This window comes from Abramis brama (genome assembly GCF_963993115.1).
Source record: "Abramis brama genome assembly, chromosome: 25".
NCBI classification, from domain to species: Eukaryota; Metazoa; Chordata; class Actinopteri; order Cypriniformes; family Leuciscidae; genus Abramis; species Abramis brama.
Window position 1 is genome coordinate 15897282 of NC_139987.1, and position 17302 is coordinate 15914583.

At 36.6% G+C, this 17302-nt stretch overlaps 1 protein-coding gene across 26 annotated transcripts in view; it reads left to right on the forward strand.

Annotated features, from left to right (window-relative positions):
• Positions 1-17302, forward strand: part of dlg2 (discs, large homolog 2) — a 218905-nt gene that overhangs the window by 154546 nt on the left and 47057 nt on the right. For 19 of the 26 annotated variants that reach the window (XR_014604607.1, XM_084103815.1, XM_084103826.1 and 16 more), the window contains 7 exons: positions 1017-1067; positions 3743-3867; positions 8844-9013; positions 10210-10346; positions 10775-10919; positions 11093-11258; positions 16086-16145. Coding sequence is in view for 25 of the 26 variants with exons in the window: in XM_084103815.1 (XP_083959941.1) it covers positions 1017-1067; positions 3743-3867; positions 8844-9013; positions 10210-10346; positions 10775-10919; positions 11093-11258; positions 16086-16145 (854 nt within the window). In the remaining variant the exon portion in view is untranslated. The remainder of the gene's footprint in view (positions 1-1016; positions 1068-3742; positions 3868-8843; positions 9014-10209; positions 10347-10774; positions 10920-11092; positions 11259-16085; positions 16146-17302) is intronic. The other 7 variants (XM_084103820.1, XM_084103822.1, XM_084103833.1 and 4 more) reach the window with 2 other exon arrangements.

The following is a 17302-nucleotide window of genomic DNA, read 5'->3' on the forward strand; positions in this document are numbered from 1 at the left end:
CGGTAGTGGATATTCATAATATAATAAATAAATTACATAAAAATCACATTGTCACAAAATATAGCCAATTAAGCAAAAATATAACACATTTTATAATAGTTTTAGGATTTTTATGATATAATGTTAAGTATAATTAATGTTCATGAATCATGAACAATTAGATCAGGGACATTTTTAAGATAATAATGGTGTCTAATAGTAATTCAGTGTACATTGTCGATTCTTTGTAATTATTTGTCAGCTTTTAAAGCATCTAAAATTCTAAAAGCATCTAAAATTGTCTTTCTTAAAATGGCATTTTACTGACCTGACCTCAGACAGGTCCTTGAAGCTGTCAAATGTGGAGCATGTTTGTTGTATATGCTCAAATTATGAATGTGAGAGCAGACATGCTGGTTTTCAAAAGCTCTTATTGTGTCATGCAGCCATTACTTTAAATTCACTTATTAAAGAATAATTAAGATGAACGTCACCAGTCGAGCACAAACATGACCCTCATTTGAAATTGAACTTTCAATGTGTGTTCAGTATGAATTCATCTCTAAAGGGCTGCTTGAGCCAGCATGTCTGCCTCAGAGGCCTGGTCCCATTGTACGAGCAGGTAAATGATTATGGATTTTAGTGTCCGGACTCAGATTTAGACAATTACGGCTGACGCGGTGAGCTGAATAGATATGAGGCTCAATGTCTGCTGAAGATCTATGAAAGCCCCGGCCCTATATCAGTCAAGGAGAATGAGATGAATGCTGATGTTTTTCAGAGTTTATTTTTCCTTTCAAGATAATGTATGTAGCATCACTTTAGCAATCACAGCGGGTTTAATTTAGTCCTTTAGCTACCACATAATGTTATGAACTGTTATGAACCTCTTTCCACATCATTTGCCTGCTGCAGTTTTAGGATGATATTGTGTCATCACAGTTAGATATTTAATGTGACGGTTAAATGATTAATGCCCTTTTTGAATTGCATTTGCAAACACATCTAATGGGATTTAATTTTTTTCCCTCCAATAGGTAAATGGGACAGAAATTGAATATGAATTTGAAGAGATTACATTAGAGCGGGTAAGTGTCTGTCTCTCTCTCACATCCATACATGCTGTAACCGTAGGCACGTCATATTTTATGCTCGTGTGGATTCTTCCGCCTGGTAATCCAGTCATTCACAGCTTGGCTTGTGAGCATGATCTTGAAACGTATAACCATAAAACATGACCAATCACGGTACGAGTTTAGCCTGTGATTAGTAATAACTTTAAATGGGAGATCGTTTGATTTAATGATGATTGCGTTTTAGCTTTGTCTAGTCATTGACCAAAACCTGTCAATTCTGTACTTTATCAAAAAAAATTTATTTTTTTTATTATTAATACCGTATATACCCGACTATAAGACGACCCTGAATATAAGACGACCCCCCCATTTTCCAGACTTATTTTTGGGACAAAAGGAGATTTTTGTGGAAAAATAATTCAGTGATAATTCATTCTCTCTCTTCCAGCGCGTGTGCGCACGCACCTCTCTGTCTCTGTCTCTCTCTCTCTCTCTCTCTCTCTCTCTCTCTCTCTCTCTCTCTCTCTCTCTCTCTCTCTCTCTCTCTCTCTCGCTCTGCGTCTCGCGCGCACCTCTCTCTCTCTCTCGCTCGCTCTGCATCTCGCGCGCGCACCTCTCTCTCTCTCTCTCTCTCTCTCTCTCTCTCTCTCTCTCTCTCTCTCTCTCTCTCTCTCTCTCTGCTTCTCGCGCGCACCTCTCTCTCTCTCGCTCTGCATCTCGCGCGCGCATCTCTCTCTCTCGCTCGCTCTGCGTCTCGCATGGCAGAGGGGAGCAGCGTTTTAATTCAGTTAAACACAGATATTATGTTGCTTCTCTAATTTTACATGCAAGTATAGCCGAAATCATTTGTCTTAATGGGTCGCGTTTCAGTCACTATTTCATATTAATTCCGTTGTTCTTTCTCCCTTTCCCCCCGCGATTTTGTCTATATCGCGAATATAAGACGACCCCCCATTTTTCAGCCTATTTTTAGGACAAAAAACCTCGTCTTATATTCGGGTATATATGGTACTTTTATTTAGGAAGCATGCATTAAATTGATCAAATGACATAAAGACATAAGTACATAATGGTGCATACGATTTTTATTACAAATAAATGCCTGCTCTTTTAAACATGTTATTCTATAAACAAAGAATTCCAAAAAAATATATATTAGGCAGTGCAACTGTTTTTAACATTGATAATAATACGAAATTATGGAAGCCACAGAATTAAAAAAAAAGTAATTGTGACTTTTTATTTCACAAATAAAATTTAAAAAATGCCGACCTTATTTATCAGAATTGTGAGGTATAAACTCGCAATTGCTAGAAAAAAAGTCAGAATTGCGAGTTTATATCTCACATATCTTTTTTTGTGATTTTGTAACATTGATTATTACAAAATATAACAAAATAGTTATATAAATAATTAGTTACATTTTGTTATTTTAATATGATATATTAGTTGGATATATATTATGGATATATATTTGGATATATATATTATGGATATATATTTTATTAATTATTATATTCTAATAATTATTATAATGAATACTTTTGTACATCAATGTAATTTCATTAAGCATAATGATTCATTTATATTTAGTATAATCTATATTTGCACTTTTAAACACATATATTGATGCATTTAATTTAACTACAAATTAGATGCTGATCTTACTCTTTAACCATGAATATATGACTATGAATGTTTCTCAAAATTATTTATGAATTTATTTATTTATTTCTATGCTAATATATTACATTTCCATATATACGTACATATTTATGAATGCATTGTTGTTCATTAAGAATGCCTTTGTAATGCATTATATATACAAGCTCCATATAAAGTAATACTGAAGATTTAATTCATCAATTGGGCCACTGTATGTGCTTTATGTACAATTGAAAGCCTGGGGTGCACAGTGGAGGCAGTGTGAGAGAAAGAGAGAGAGAATTAGACGGCTGCAGATGACATTCTGGCAGCTGCAATCGGATCCACATGACTAGACACAGAGCACGGACAATAGCAAAGGTCAACTAGACCAGAGGGAACACAAATTTGTCCGACCCTGGAGCCGTGAGGCGGAGAGTGTATGTTCAAGGCTCTCTGCAGACTCAACTGAGATTACATGTTGGAAAATTGGATGCAAACTTAAGCGATAATTCTGCTGCAAGGGCCTGATCTGTTATTGTCACTTATCTCCTTCTCTCACTCACATATCCTAGTATTGCCTTTTCGTATTTACCTTGACTTTACATTTGCTATTCTATAAAGCAGATCCAAACTCTTAAAATAGCCAGGGAAGATCTCAGCAAAGATTAATTCTCCTCACAATCCACTTTGAAGCTTAAAAGCCTGAGGCAGCACCCTGGAGAGTTCCATCATAAACACGTCATTTCAAAATATTAGCCTGTAAGTCTATTTATGTCTCAGAGATGTTAAAAGTGGCTCTAGCCCACGGTTGCGACAGGTTTTGATTTGTGAGTTTGCGCTGCTCAGAGGCAATTGCCGTGCCAAACTGTAAACACTGATGAGTCATGGGTAGCAAAGTGCACCTCTTACAAAAATAACATTACGCGTCTCTCTTTCTGTCCAGTCTGTTTTGGTTCTGTTATTCAGGCTCTTTTCACTGAGGCAAAAGACTAATAAAGGGCCTTTACATCTTTCATATTCCTGTGTGTGTGTCTCCTCAGGGAAACTCAGGGTTGGGGTTTAGTATAGCGGGTGGAACAGATAACCCTCACATCGGTGATGATCCCGGGATCTTCATCACGAAGATCATCCCTGGGGGAGCGGCGGCTGAAGACGGAAGACTCAGGTGGGTCGGTGTTTCGTAACACACTTGTGTGCATGCATTTGTTGGGTACCATTCAAGGCTTAATGTTAATATAAAATCAAAATTGACACTACATACAGTGTTTCTGCGGGTCTTAAAAAATCATAAAACCCTTACACAAATTAAGACCTTAAAAAGGTCTTAAATCTGGGCAGAAAGTATTCAATGTTGCATGCATTGCAAAAAAAATGTATATCACCTCAGTATTTTTGCCCTGTTTTCCAATACAAATATCTAAACATCTTTAAATCAAGATACATTTACTTAAGATGCAAATGTAAAATAAAGTTTGAAAATTTTAATAAAATTATGTGAGTTTATGACTAAAACAAGAACGAAATGTCTGTGTCAATGAGTTATGAAAACTTCCCTTTGAATTAAGTAGTTTTTTTGAGCCCACTGGCAGATATGTGTTCTTCTTTTAATCATAAACTCACTTCTTTTTGATCAGTACTTCATATTTTATGTCATATTGTATCTCCGGTAAATGCATTTTGATTTAAGCATCTTTAGACATTTACACTGGAAAACAAGACAAATCTACTAAGGAAGAACGTCACTTTTTTTGCAGAAGGTACAGTAAAAGTTAATTCCATTCTAGTGGTTGGGAACAGGACGATTCATGCGTTTTTTGTCAAAAATAAAATAAATGTATTAGATATCTGTTGGTAGTGTTGCTAATATAACTCAATGCTTTTCTCCCTAGATATTTACGTTTAAAGAACACATTGACATATTGAGTTATCTTCCATTTATTCCTTCCATTTTCTTTACTTGGTCTTAAAAAAGGTCTTTAAAAAGTCTTAAATGTACTTTCATATAACCTGCAGAAACCCTGTACACATTCTCTTAATACAAACTCAAATTTGCATGCTAAATTTTTTTTAAAATCTTAAAAAAATAAAGGCTCTTTATTGGCATCTGTATTTTCTTGAAGGTCCTTTAATATTCATTAAACCTTTCCATTGCATAAAAGGTTATTCATAGTGGTTCTTTAGATTATATATATATATAACAAAAAAAAAAAAATCAAAGAAAGAAAAAAAAACACTGAAAGGTTCTTTGGGGGAACATGAAATGATTCTTCTGTGGCATTTCTGCGAAAACCCCCTTTTGGAACCTTTATTTCTAGTGTATGTTATGCAAACAGGATTATATGTTCAGAAGTGTTAATGAGTGGACAGTTTCATGGTTAATTAAACTTTTTTAATGGATTGATGGATTGTCAGAGGAAATAAAACTGTGTTTCTTACTTAGATGAAGATAAATTCAGTAGATCACTCGGCAATTTTCTTTTTCGAGACATAATGATCTCGCTTATTGCTCTGGCTTCGTAGAGCAATCTCTTTCTTTATTCCTCCCTTGCTCTCTTTCCTTCCTCTCTCTTTCCCTCTCCCGGCTGTAAATGATTGAACCCGGGCTGTTCATCACAGTCCTAATGTCTCTCTGGAGAGCTCAAGTACCTGAAGTTTTCTGCTGACTGCCACACACTCTGACCGCGAGGTACTTTAAAAAATTTACCATCTGCGAGGTCTGAGGTGAATTGTGTGGATATAACGAATAGACCTGACCAAATCACTTTCGGAAAATGTCAATCTTCTACAGGGTAAAAACAAACAAGTATGCATTATACATTTTATGAAAATTTTGTATCTTTTCCTGATTTTGTGAACATTATTTTTTAAACGAACATGATATTTTCATGAAAACCATTCAGGAAGGAAAAGTTGTAAATGAGTATAATGAAATGAAAGGGATAATTCAGGCAAAAAAAAAATTAAGTTATGTCATTATTTACTGCATGACTTTTTATGAACAAGATATTTGTTAGAAATGCCTGTTTTTTGTTGTTGTTGGGGGGGGGGGGGGGGAGGGGTTGTCCATACAACAAAAATCAATAGGCAACAATACTATTTGGCTATCAACATTCTTTAAAAAAATATTATTTTGTGTTCCACAAAAGAAAAAAAAAGTCATACAGGTTTGTAACAACATGAGGGTGAGTAAATGATGACAGAATTTTCAGTTTTGGGTAAACACTCCCTTTAAATGGAGAGCCTATTTGCTTGATGACTCCTGCTTCTCATAGTTTTATACTGACAAAAAGGCCCTTGTTATCTCAGGAAAAACAGGACCTCAACAATATCTCAACCCTTGCTTAGATTTTTCAAAAGTCTTAGTTGAATTTGAATATATATACACCGGTAAATTTTTTTAATCAAATTATGCAGAGCAATGTCTGCATTCATTTTACAAAACTACATGCTTGCTGTATGTCAACAATTATCTCATTTGTTTCTATTTTTATGTCTCCCAAGTAATTTTAGTTGTAGTTTGATTATACAATAATATTTCAGAACTCAATTAAAGGGTTAGTTCACCCAAAAATGAAAATTCTGTCATTAATTACTCACCCTCATGTCGTTCCAAACCCTTAAGACTTTCGTTCATCTTCGGAACACAGATGAAGATCTTTTTGAAGCCTAAATTCAGTCTGTTCATCATGTAAAGCGATTGAGTCTCCTCAGAACATTTTGGACTAAACCGCTCAATTCATATGGATTTGTTTTACGATCTCTTTATGAACTTTTTGAGGCATCGAAGTGGTAATTGCGTAGCTGTCTATGGAGGGACAGAAAGCTCTCAGATTTCATCAAAAATATCTTCATTTGTGTTCTGAAGATGAACGAAAGTCTTGCGGGTTTGGAATGACATGAGGGGGAGTAATTACTGACAGAATTAAATTTTTTGGGTGAACTAACCCTTTAAGTCTCCTGAGCTATGAAAGAGCATTCTTTGAGCAATAAGATGTTCCTCTAGCTATTTCTGAACAGGTTGAAGTTTTAACTGATATTGGTGAGCTGTAGAGTTTCTATTCCTGGCTGGATTTGTTTGAGATTCATGTAAGGGCCGATCAGGAGTTGGTTGAGAGGGTTGTTTGATTAGAGGGAAGCGTAATTAGATTGTGCTGGAGAGATAGCAGATCTTCCTGTGTTTTGTATGCATGTGTGTGTGGCGCCCCGAACAGCAGCTGCATGTGACAGCCCCTTCTGAGCCCTTCACCCGGCTCTGCTCCATGACTTGGCTGTTTTCTTTTATCCTCTGTCTCTCAGTCAGGTCTGTCAAGGCTTCGAGCATCACCAATCCTCCTCTTGCTGCTTCTCACCTGGCAAGTTGCGCCACTTCAGCGTTCTATATTCTGCAAACGTCTTTCCATTCCCCTTTCCCATCCACCCCATATGCTGCATTCTCTCTTTTAAAAGAGTAAGACACTTTGAACGTTCACCAATAAGCTGTGATAGATTTATGGTGAGTTGGAGGTGAACGCCATTTAGAGAAGCAATTACATTGTGTAGGGTTTTTTTTTTTTTTTAAAGCTGCCCTTGTTTGACTTTGGGAGTGTTGGAAGCTGAACGGGCTCCAGATAAATCATTCAGGCTTTAAAGATGTTTGGAGCAAAGAAACAGGAAGCTGCATCAAAGATTCTAGATTGGATGTAGCATGCGTATGATCAGGCTTTATAGAGTTGGACAGGGATCAGTGACAGGGAAAAACCATTAAAACTACAAACTGCTAATGTTCAACAAAATACAGATGCTCAGTTAGAATTTTTTTTATTATTTTGATTAAAAATATATATTAGTGTATTACATACAATTAAAATGTTTTACAATCAAGTATTTTATTACATATTACATTTCACAATATTACATTTTTTTCATAAAACCCTTACACAAATTAAGACCTTAAAAAGGTCTTAAATCTGGGCAGAAAGTATTCAATGTTGCATGCATTGCAAAAAAAATGTATATCACCTCAGTATTTTTGCCCTGTTTTCCAATACAAATATCTAAACATCTTTAAATCAAGATACATTTACTTAAGATGCAAATGTAAAATAAACTTTGAAAATTTTAATAAAAGTATGTGAGTTTATGACTAAAACAAGAACGAAATGTCTGTGTCAATGAGTTAGGAAAACTTCCCTTTGAATTAAGTTGATTTTTTTTAGCCCACTGGCAGATATGTGTTCTTCTTTTAATCATAAACTCACTTCTTTTTGATCAGTACTTCATATTTTATGTCATATTGTATCTCCGGTAAATGCATTTTGATTTAAGCATCTTTAGACATTTACACTGGAAAACAAGACAAATCTACTAAGGAAGAATGTCACTTTTTTTGCAGAAGGTACAGTAAAAGTTATTTCCATTCTAGTGGTTGGGAACAGGGCGATTCATGCGTTTTTGTCAAAAATAAAATAAATGTATTAGATATCTGTTGGAAGTGTTGCTAATATAACTCAATGCTTTTCTCCCTAGATATTTACGTTTAAAGAACACATTGACATATTGAGTTATCTTCCATTTATTCCTTACATTTTCTTTACTTGGTCTTAAAAAGGGTCTTTAAAAAGTCTTAAATGTACTTTCATATAACCTGCAGAAACCCTGTATACATTCTCTTAATACAAACTCAAATTTGTATGCTAAAATATTTTTTAAATCTTAAAAAAATAAGATTTAGATATTTAGTTAGAATTTTTTTTAAAATTTTGATTAAAAATATATATTAGTGTATTACATACAATTAAAATGTTTTACAATCAAGTATTTTATTACATATTACATTTCACAATATTACATTTTTTTTCAGTTTTTTTATAATTTATAATTGAGCTGTGGAACATTATTCAGCTGTATAGTGACTCTGTTGCATATATATATATATATATATATATATATATATATATATATATATATATATGTGTGTGTTCATGGTTTAGTTTCAGTGTGTGTTCTTGTGTTTGCTGGGTCTCAGCTGCTCTATGTGAGCATGCCCCAGGAGGCGGCTGTCCTTGGATCACAGGCTGCCATGATCTGGAACTCTCTGCAGGAGGCTCACTACACACCAAGGACTCCAGAAAACTCACTTCTTGCTTTTATTTGTCTCCGCAGAGTGAATGACTGTATTTTGCGTGTGAACGAATCAGATGTCTCTGAGGTGTCTCACAGTAAGGCAGTAGAGGCTCTGAAAGCGGCCGGATCGATCGTGAGGCTCTATGTGCGCAGGAGGAGACCGATGCTGGAGACCGTCACCGAAATCAAACTCATAAAAGGACCAAAAGGTTTCAAATTTACAATTACCTTAAAACCCATCTGTTACCTAAGCTGTTTGTCACCGTTTACATTAGGGATGTGTCACGATTGTCGGTTGCTCTACAAAAAAAATACGATCTTTATTTTAGTATTGTTTATTCGTTGTTGTGCACAGCCGCGGCTCATCTGTAAGGGCAGGCGGGGCAGTGTCCCACCAAAATATTCATCCAAAACATTAACATCTATATAAACTGAATCAATAATAAATTGTAAGTGTGTTCAGCATTCTGCAACAAATATTCTTCGGATTTTCTAGATTACTTTTAAGTCATAAAGTGAGTGGGATATATTAAAATTTAACTTCGGTTGGCATGTATCATGATACTATGCGAGGCAGAGAGTGCCTGTTTTATGTTTGTTCTGAGAATAGAAATGGCTTTCTTTTCCTCTCCGGAATTCCTCCACAACTGTTAATATTTCAAAACAACATTCTGAGGCAATAAATACTACATTAAGGCATTTCTAAGATGTTGTGTGTACTTAAAGCTTGTCAATCAAAATTAGTGCGCCACCCTCAGGCTGAATAACGCAAGGACACTACACACTAGACCTCTGCCAAAAGTGTGTCTGCATGTTCAGCAATTAGAAATAAAGCTAACAAAATGTTTATCATAAACTAGCACTAAGACCCAGAATCTGCCCTACCTAAATTTATGGTCAGGACTCAGGAGCACCTACTGGTTTTGCATATTCCTAGTTTGCATCCAATATATTTTTTTCTTTCTACTGTTATAAAAGAAAATAGACTATTACTCATGTACACATTCACATCTAGGGTGCGAATGGAAAAAAAATATCAAGATTTTAAACTCCACTGAGCCTGAGAGTTATCACGTCCTCTTTGTTGGTTGTTGTTTGGGTGGAGCAATAAACAGAGCTATATCCTGAGAAAGACACTGCTTTGATGCATTATTCAGAGTGCATAGAGGAAGACGCATCTCTCTCACACACACACACACACACAAACACAGCAGCACTTGCACAAATTTGGAGGAAGAGCTTCGGGCACCATAGACTGACACTCTGAATCCAAAACACCATTAACACACTGTACAACACTTGTTTCCTCCTCTAGGAAACTAAGGAACTTGATTGTGCTTAAGGAAAGTTTATACTTTTTGCTCTAAGAGAGTTTTGAGTACAGTTCTTTCTTAAAATCCCATAGGGCTCGGCTTCAGTATTGCAGGTGGTGTGGGAAACCAGCACATCCCTGGTGATAACAGCATTTATGTCACTAAAATCATTGATGGGGGCGCTGCGCAGAAGGACGGACGGTTACAAGTTGGAGACAGACTGCTTATGGTAGGTCTCATTGACCTCTGATATTTATTTTATTAGTTTGTTTTATTTCATTAGTTTAAATTTAAAATAAAACATTTGAATTTTAATTGTAATTTTAGTTTTAATTTTCATTTAGTAGTTTCAATTAGTTAAATCACTGACCAAACACATAGAAGTAGCCCTAAGAGATGTTTGGGAACGAGCTGATTACATTCCTGAAGTTTCGCTCTAGTGTCGGTGTCAAACTCCATTGCTTTTAATCCAGGTTTTTTTTTTTAAAACTCTTTAAGACTGAGTTTGATTTAATTAGCAAGATCAGTGCTCTGTGTAATCCACTGGGCAGGACACATTTGGCAGCGCTGATTCGCCATTGACCACTAGAGCGTAACTGTTTACGTAACTCTGGATTGCCCTCTTAACACTTCCTGCTTGTTTTCTCTTTCGCCCAGGTGAATAACTACACTCTGGAAGAGGTGACCCATGAAGAAGCAGTGGCCATATTGAAGAACACGTCAGATGTAGTATACCTGAAGGTTGGGAAACCCACTAGTGTCTATCTCTCAGACCCCTATGGGCCACCTGATATCACACACTGTGAGTTATTCTTACCACATTTCACACTTCATAATGTAATACATATGCTTAATGCTTTAGAATTTTTGAAAGTAATGTGGAAATGTTTATTTTTTAGTCATTCAAGCTATCGATTTATTGGTTGTTATATTGATTGGCATTAATATACTCTCTCTCTTTATGTGTCTCTACAGCATTCTCACCCGCAATGGAAAATCATATCTCTTCCCCCGGTAATAACGGCACTCTGGAATATAAGTCCAGTCTTCCGCCCATCTCCCCCGGCCGATATTCCCCCCTGCCAAAGCACTTGCTGGGGGAAGAGGACATTAACAGGTTGGATGGTTTTTCCTTCCTACGGTAATTCCCTCCCTCTCTACCAGATGCCACTGCCCACAGGTAGACTGTGTAGCCCCCTTCCCACATGTGTCCTGTGGAAAATCCGAAAGACAATCAAGCAGCGTCATCACACCTAGTGATGGGATTGTTTTGGGATTTACTGTCCCATCCTTACTCCGTCCCGTCCTGTTAGTTCTGTACTGTTTTATGTTCCTGGATTTTTTGTGGTCCATGTTTGTTGTGAATGTACAGAATAACATAGGCTCTATCTACATTTTTGTATTATGTTATGACATGTTTACCATACTGCATGATTTGTAAGTGAACGTGTACATCACATAATCAGCTCAACATGTATGGCTTTTCTGACGTAGTAAACTTGCTCGGTAGTTCACCTGGTACAGCATTGCAATTGTGATGTGGTTTAGCGTTTGTGGTAGGTGGGATGTTCATTTTAAACGCAAATAGAGCTTTAACCTTTTAGTGCCATTTCATTTCTGAACTGCTGCAATGCGTACAACAAACAACGTTATAAAAGGTTGCCAGATTCACGTTCATCTGTTTCAGATCAAACTTAATGTTTTTAGCACCATTAACATTTCATTTTGAAAATTGCGTGAATCGTGCAAGAAGCAATGCAATATCATTTTGCAAAAATGTCGGGACAGGCACATTTTTCAAATGATCCTGGGTTTGTACAGAGTATCATAGAGACTTAAGAGTGGGCTTTTTTATTTTTTATTTGAGTCAATAAGAAACCACCTAAAACACCCTAGCAATCATGTAGAACACCTTAGCAACCACACATGGCGCATGATTTTATTACCAAATAAGAGCAGAATGATTATAATAATTCAAACTGAAATCTGTGATGATATCAGTGTGTGTCGACAGCATGAGCTTGTTTTTGTGCGCTGGCTTGCTTTTAAGGGTGTTTTGGGAGACATATGTTCAGGGCAGCAGGGCTGGGAATGTGTTTGGTTCGCTGCAATGCAACCTGAACCTCAGAGTGATGTGAATACTGAGCATCATCCCTGGAGTTTTCTGGAAAAGAAAACTAAAGCGTACAGTCAGAACTGAATCTGTGGACTTGTCGAAGTCCCTAAGAACTTTGAATTCAGAATAGCAAAAAAAGTCACAACAGACTTCGGTTTTGATTATCTTGTCATGCCCTCTTTCTGCCGGCTGGCTTCTTGATGTGTTCATGGGCCCTGTGGTTGTTTTGGGCCTCCGAGGCTTTTGATGGCAGTTCTAATGGAATTCTGGGATTCTGGTTTAGCTACAACACGTCCAACACGTGTCCGTGAGGCAACAGCCCCAAATGCTGTCAAGCAACCATCGCTAGACATGAGTGTCTAGCGATGGTTGCTTGACAGCATTTGGGGCTGTTGCTTCTCGTACACGTGTTGTAGCTAAACCAGAATCCCAGAATTCCATTAGAACTGCCATCAAAAGCCTCGGAGGCCCAAAACAACCACATTGGAAAGTCATTACTAAATAAATACCCAAGTTCAACCTGCCACTATAATATCTCAACAATGTTTTACTTTTAATGGACGGTGCTGTTAATGTCTCCCACTGTGGAACACAGTTAATGGCACCCTGCTGTGAAAAATTCCCAGTTTCTCCATGAATGCTAAACGTGCAAGCAAACATGCAAACCTAACAAAGGGTTTGACCTTTCTTTGAGATGAGTGAGATTAAAACCCCTTTTCTTTGCCGGGGGTAAGAGGTTTACGTGGTCCCTGTGTTTGAGGAAACATAAGACCATCTGGAAGTTCAGCCCCCTTCATCCTCACTGTGTTTTCCACAGGAAAATTGAGCACTCTGAGAAAATCAAAGGTCTGGATGAAGATTATAATATGGAATGGCAGAATGCTATAGCCGCTAATATCTTATTTTAAGTTCAGAGGCTTGAATTGATTGCGAGTGAAATACAGAATAGGGCGTTTCATGTGGATTTGCATAATAAATCTGAACTTATGTTATGGCTCACAAGTTGAATAATTAATTAGGTGTGACATTAGGCAGATGTTCAAGTGGGGAGAATGAACATGATTTTGTGCTTGTGTGTGTCATCTTGGTTTAGGGGCAATGGAGTGTGCAGATGTAGTGTGTGTAGTAGTTTGTTATGTTGCAATAATCGGTGAAGCACAGCATAAGACCCCCATTGCATTATGGGAGCATACAATTGCACACACACCATAATATTATACACCAAATGTTAAAAACAGTTGCAAATACTTCACGTCTGTGAAGCTTTAGGACAGCAAAACTACACACACACACACACACAGCCTAGTCATTCAATCATCATGAATAATACAGCTTCAGAAGTAGAACATCCCATACTCACATCATGTACATACACACTCAGCAGTGTTACCATGGGTCAGTACTTAATTATTACTAAGCTCACCTTTAATGAACAGTACATTCATAATTATTAGATGTGTAGTCAGGAAGTTCTTATGAATTATATAGTTCAGTAAACTGCTGTGTGGTCGCTGACCTTAAAAGGATAGTTCACCCCAAAAAAATCACCCTCAAGTTGTTTCAAACCTGTATGAATTTCTTTCTTCTGCCGAAGACAAAAGAAGATATTTTGAAGAATGTCGGTAACCAAACAGTTGATGGACCCCACTGACTTTCATAGTATTTTTTTCCCATACTATGGAAGTTAATGGGAAGTCATCAACTGTATGGTTACCCACATTCTTCAAAATATCTTCTTTTGTGTTCAGCAGAAGAAAGAAATTCATTCGAGTAAATGATGACAGAGTTTTAATTTTTGGGTGAATTATCCCTTTAAGGACCAGTTTAAATCCGAGGAACTGTTGTGCATGGTTGTGTGTGTATGTGTAGGTATGTGCAATGTGATGTACCAAAGTAGGATACGTTCTTGCACAAAAATCACAATCCTTCTTGGTCATTGAAAGACAGTCAACCATTGTACAATCATAGTTTTAACCTTTACCTTAAAGCAGTGTTTCTCAACCTTTTCGATTCCAAGGCGGTCCTAAACTTTTGAATGGTAGTGTGTATTACTTTAATATTTTTTTAGACATATTGCAGCCCACTTGTAAGTTAGCTGAGGCCCCCTAGTGGGCTCCATGGTCCTAAACCCACCCCTAAATTAAGCCATTTATCTGTCTACACGGAATGAAACATTTCAGGTGTTGATGTTTAATGCACAGTTATGAGGAGCAGGATTTTAGACTAGTGAGATTTCACAATGGGCAGGGCTAACCAGCAGAACAAATTAATGTAGCATGTGATATATTGTTTCAGGACCATCAAATTATAAACCATCATTGATATTTATCCATAAACTTGCTACTTAAGTCAATCACATTAAGTTTGTGGTTCTCTAGATGTAGCGTGAGTGGGTGACGCTAGCCTGTTCCTAATTCTATCTCTGTGCCCCGCTGTCAGTGTGAAGGGCCAGAGGGTTTGTGCCGTGGTTGATAATAAGGGTTTTGTCATGGTTTTATTTATCCCTCTGTGACCCTGTATTAAGGGCAAGGAGAAGGGAAGTATTGCAGATGTGGAAAAATGTGCTGAAGCCAGACGCAGAGAGAGACTGTGAGAGAGGCAAGATACAATGAGAACTGTTCTAAATATAAAATGATAAAGATACAAGGGGGTTGAATGAATGGATGGTAAAAGACCATTGTTAGTCATCTCTGTTTAGGACAAGTCAAAAGCTAGCATCACATGATGCAGAGCGAAGAGAGAAAGCGGTCCAGTGAGGAGGCTGTCACAAAAACTTTCCACTCGCATTAACTTCAGTAAGTCTAATGTAGCTTTGCATCTGCAATACGATCTCGCTCTCTCTTACCCGAAACCAGAAGCTACAAATTAGCTCACTGAAACTTGCAGGATATGTTAGATCCTAGTGATTAGCGCACATGTTCCAGACGAATTGAGCCTTGCTGCTCATGTGCTGGGCAATTCAGGTTTGAATCCAATCTGTGTCATGTACCGATTCCATTCCTGAAAATGTATGTCAATAAAAGTAGCAAAATAATTGATTAGGTGTATATCCAGGAATTGCATCTCTAATTTTTCAGTAGACCGTTTGTGCAAGTGTTGTATGCTACATACACTACCTTTCAAAAGTTTGGAATCAGTAAGATTTTATTTTATGATTTACAAGAAGACGTCTCTTATGCTCACCAAGGCTACATTTATTTAATCAAAAATTACAGTAAAAAATGTAATATTGTGACAATACAATTTAAAACATCCATTTTCTACTTGATTATATTTTACAATGTAATTTATTACTGTGATGAAAAGCTGAATTTTCAGCATCATTACTCCAGTCCTCAGTGTCACATGATACTTCAGAAATCATTCTAATATGTTGAGTTGGTGCTCAAGAAACATTTCTCATTGCTGTCAATGTTTTAAACATTTGCACTGCTTAATATGGTTGTGGAAACTATTTTAAAATAGATTTTTTTGTAATATTATAAATGTCTTTACTGTCACTTTAGATCAATTTAATGTGCCCTTGCTGAATAAAAGTTAAATTTCTTATGGAGCCCAAACTTTTGAACAGTACTAGTGTATCTGGTTTTACATTTGAAATATTTTGAGTGGTTGATTAGGTATGTTTGTGCGTCAAACCCAGTTGTATTGTATTGTATAATGGGGCTTGTTGTGTTGTCATATTTGGTTTTGACCTGAATTCTGTTGGTGTCTCTGTTTTGTTTCTGCATGCCACATGTAACAAGTACTTAATACATTTCAGCTGTTTTGAATACACATTTGAACATTTTACACATTTTAGTTTCATTAAAAAACTGTCTTCATGCTAACCTATTGTCTGTTTCTGATCAGAAATCCCTCGTTAGATGAGATGGAAGGTCACAGGTTTGATTCCCAGCACTTCCAGTTGAGGTGAGCGACTTAAGTGAGCCGTCGTTTGGGTCCTGAATGTTCATCTGTGTCCTTAATGCACACGCTCTCACTTCCTGCAGCCTTTTCTGTTTTGAGACTTTGGATTGTTTGTATAAAATAAAACAGTGACAGTCAGATCTGTAAGTCCAAAAGTGATTCAGTAAGAGGGAATTCATAAAAGGAATGAAAGATAAAGCAAGACATTTCTTGATGTCAGTCCCTGTGGAGTCTCTTTAAACTGCCATGACAGTAATAACACAGAACATTAATTCATTTTTTGGAAATTTTGAAGATGTGAGGGCTGATTGAAGATGCTTAGGATGGTGAAATTGAAATGGTCAATTTTTTTAATTACAACGCTACTTATCAAAGCTAATGTACTTACTAACTAGCTGCAGTTCCTTCCTTACTCCTTAAACACACTTCCACTGCCATGTTTCTCACCCTTTCTCTCTTTTTCTCTCTTTGTCTATCTTTCTCTTTCTTTCTCTCTTTCTGTTAGTGGTCGACCGATATGGGTTTTATAATGGCTGATAGTGATACCAATATCTAGAGTAAAATTGCACATTTTAGTAGCATAAGAGATATAATACAATATACACTAAATTGGTCAGTTTTCCACTTAATTCAAAATAATTTAATAATTAAAGAAAATGCATTTTTCACTGAAGACTGTTCAGAGTATCAGAATGTCAGTATTTTTGTCTTGTTTTCTAGAACAAATATCTAAAGAGTATAAAAACAAGAAGAAAAACATTTCAAGATAATGTATTTTTTAAAGGGGTGGTTGATTGTGATTTCACTTTTCTAACTTAAGTTAGTGTGTAATGTTGCTGTTTGAGCATAAACAACATCTGCAACGTTACAAAGTTCAAAGCAAAGGGAGATATTTTCTTTGACAGAAATCACTTTTTAAGGACTACAACAAACGACTTTTATTTACATAAACCCCACCTCACAACAAAGGGCTCTATATGGCTCTGTTAAGAACGAGCTGTTGAAGCTCTGCCTTCTGTGCCGGGAGCAGCAGCTCATTTGCATTTAAAGGGACACACACAAAATTACGCATTTTTGCTCACCCTCAAAATACAGAACAAAATTTGACACTGGGTGCTATATCGGTCTGTATATATGCTATATCGGTCTGTCACTACTCT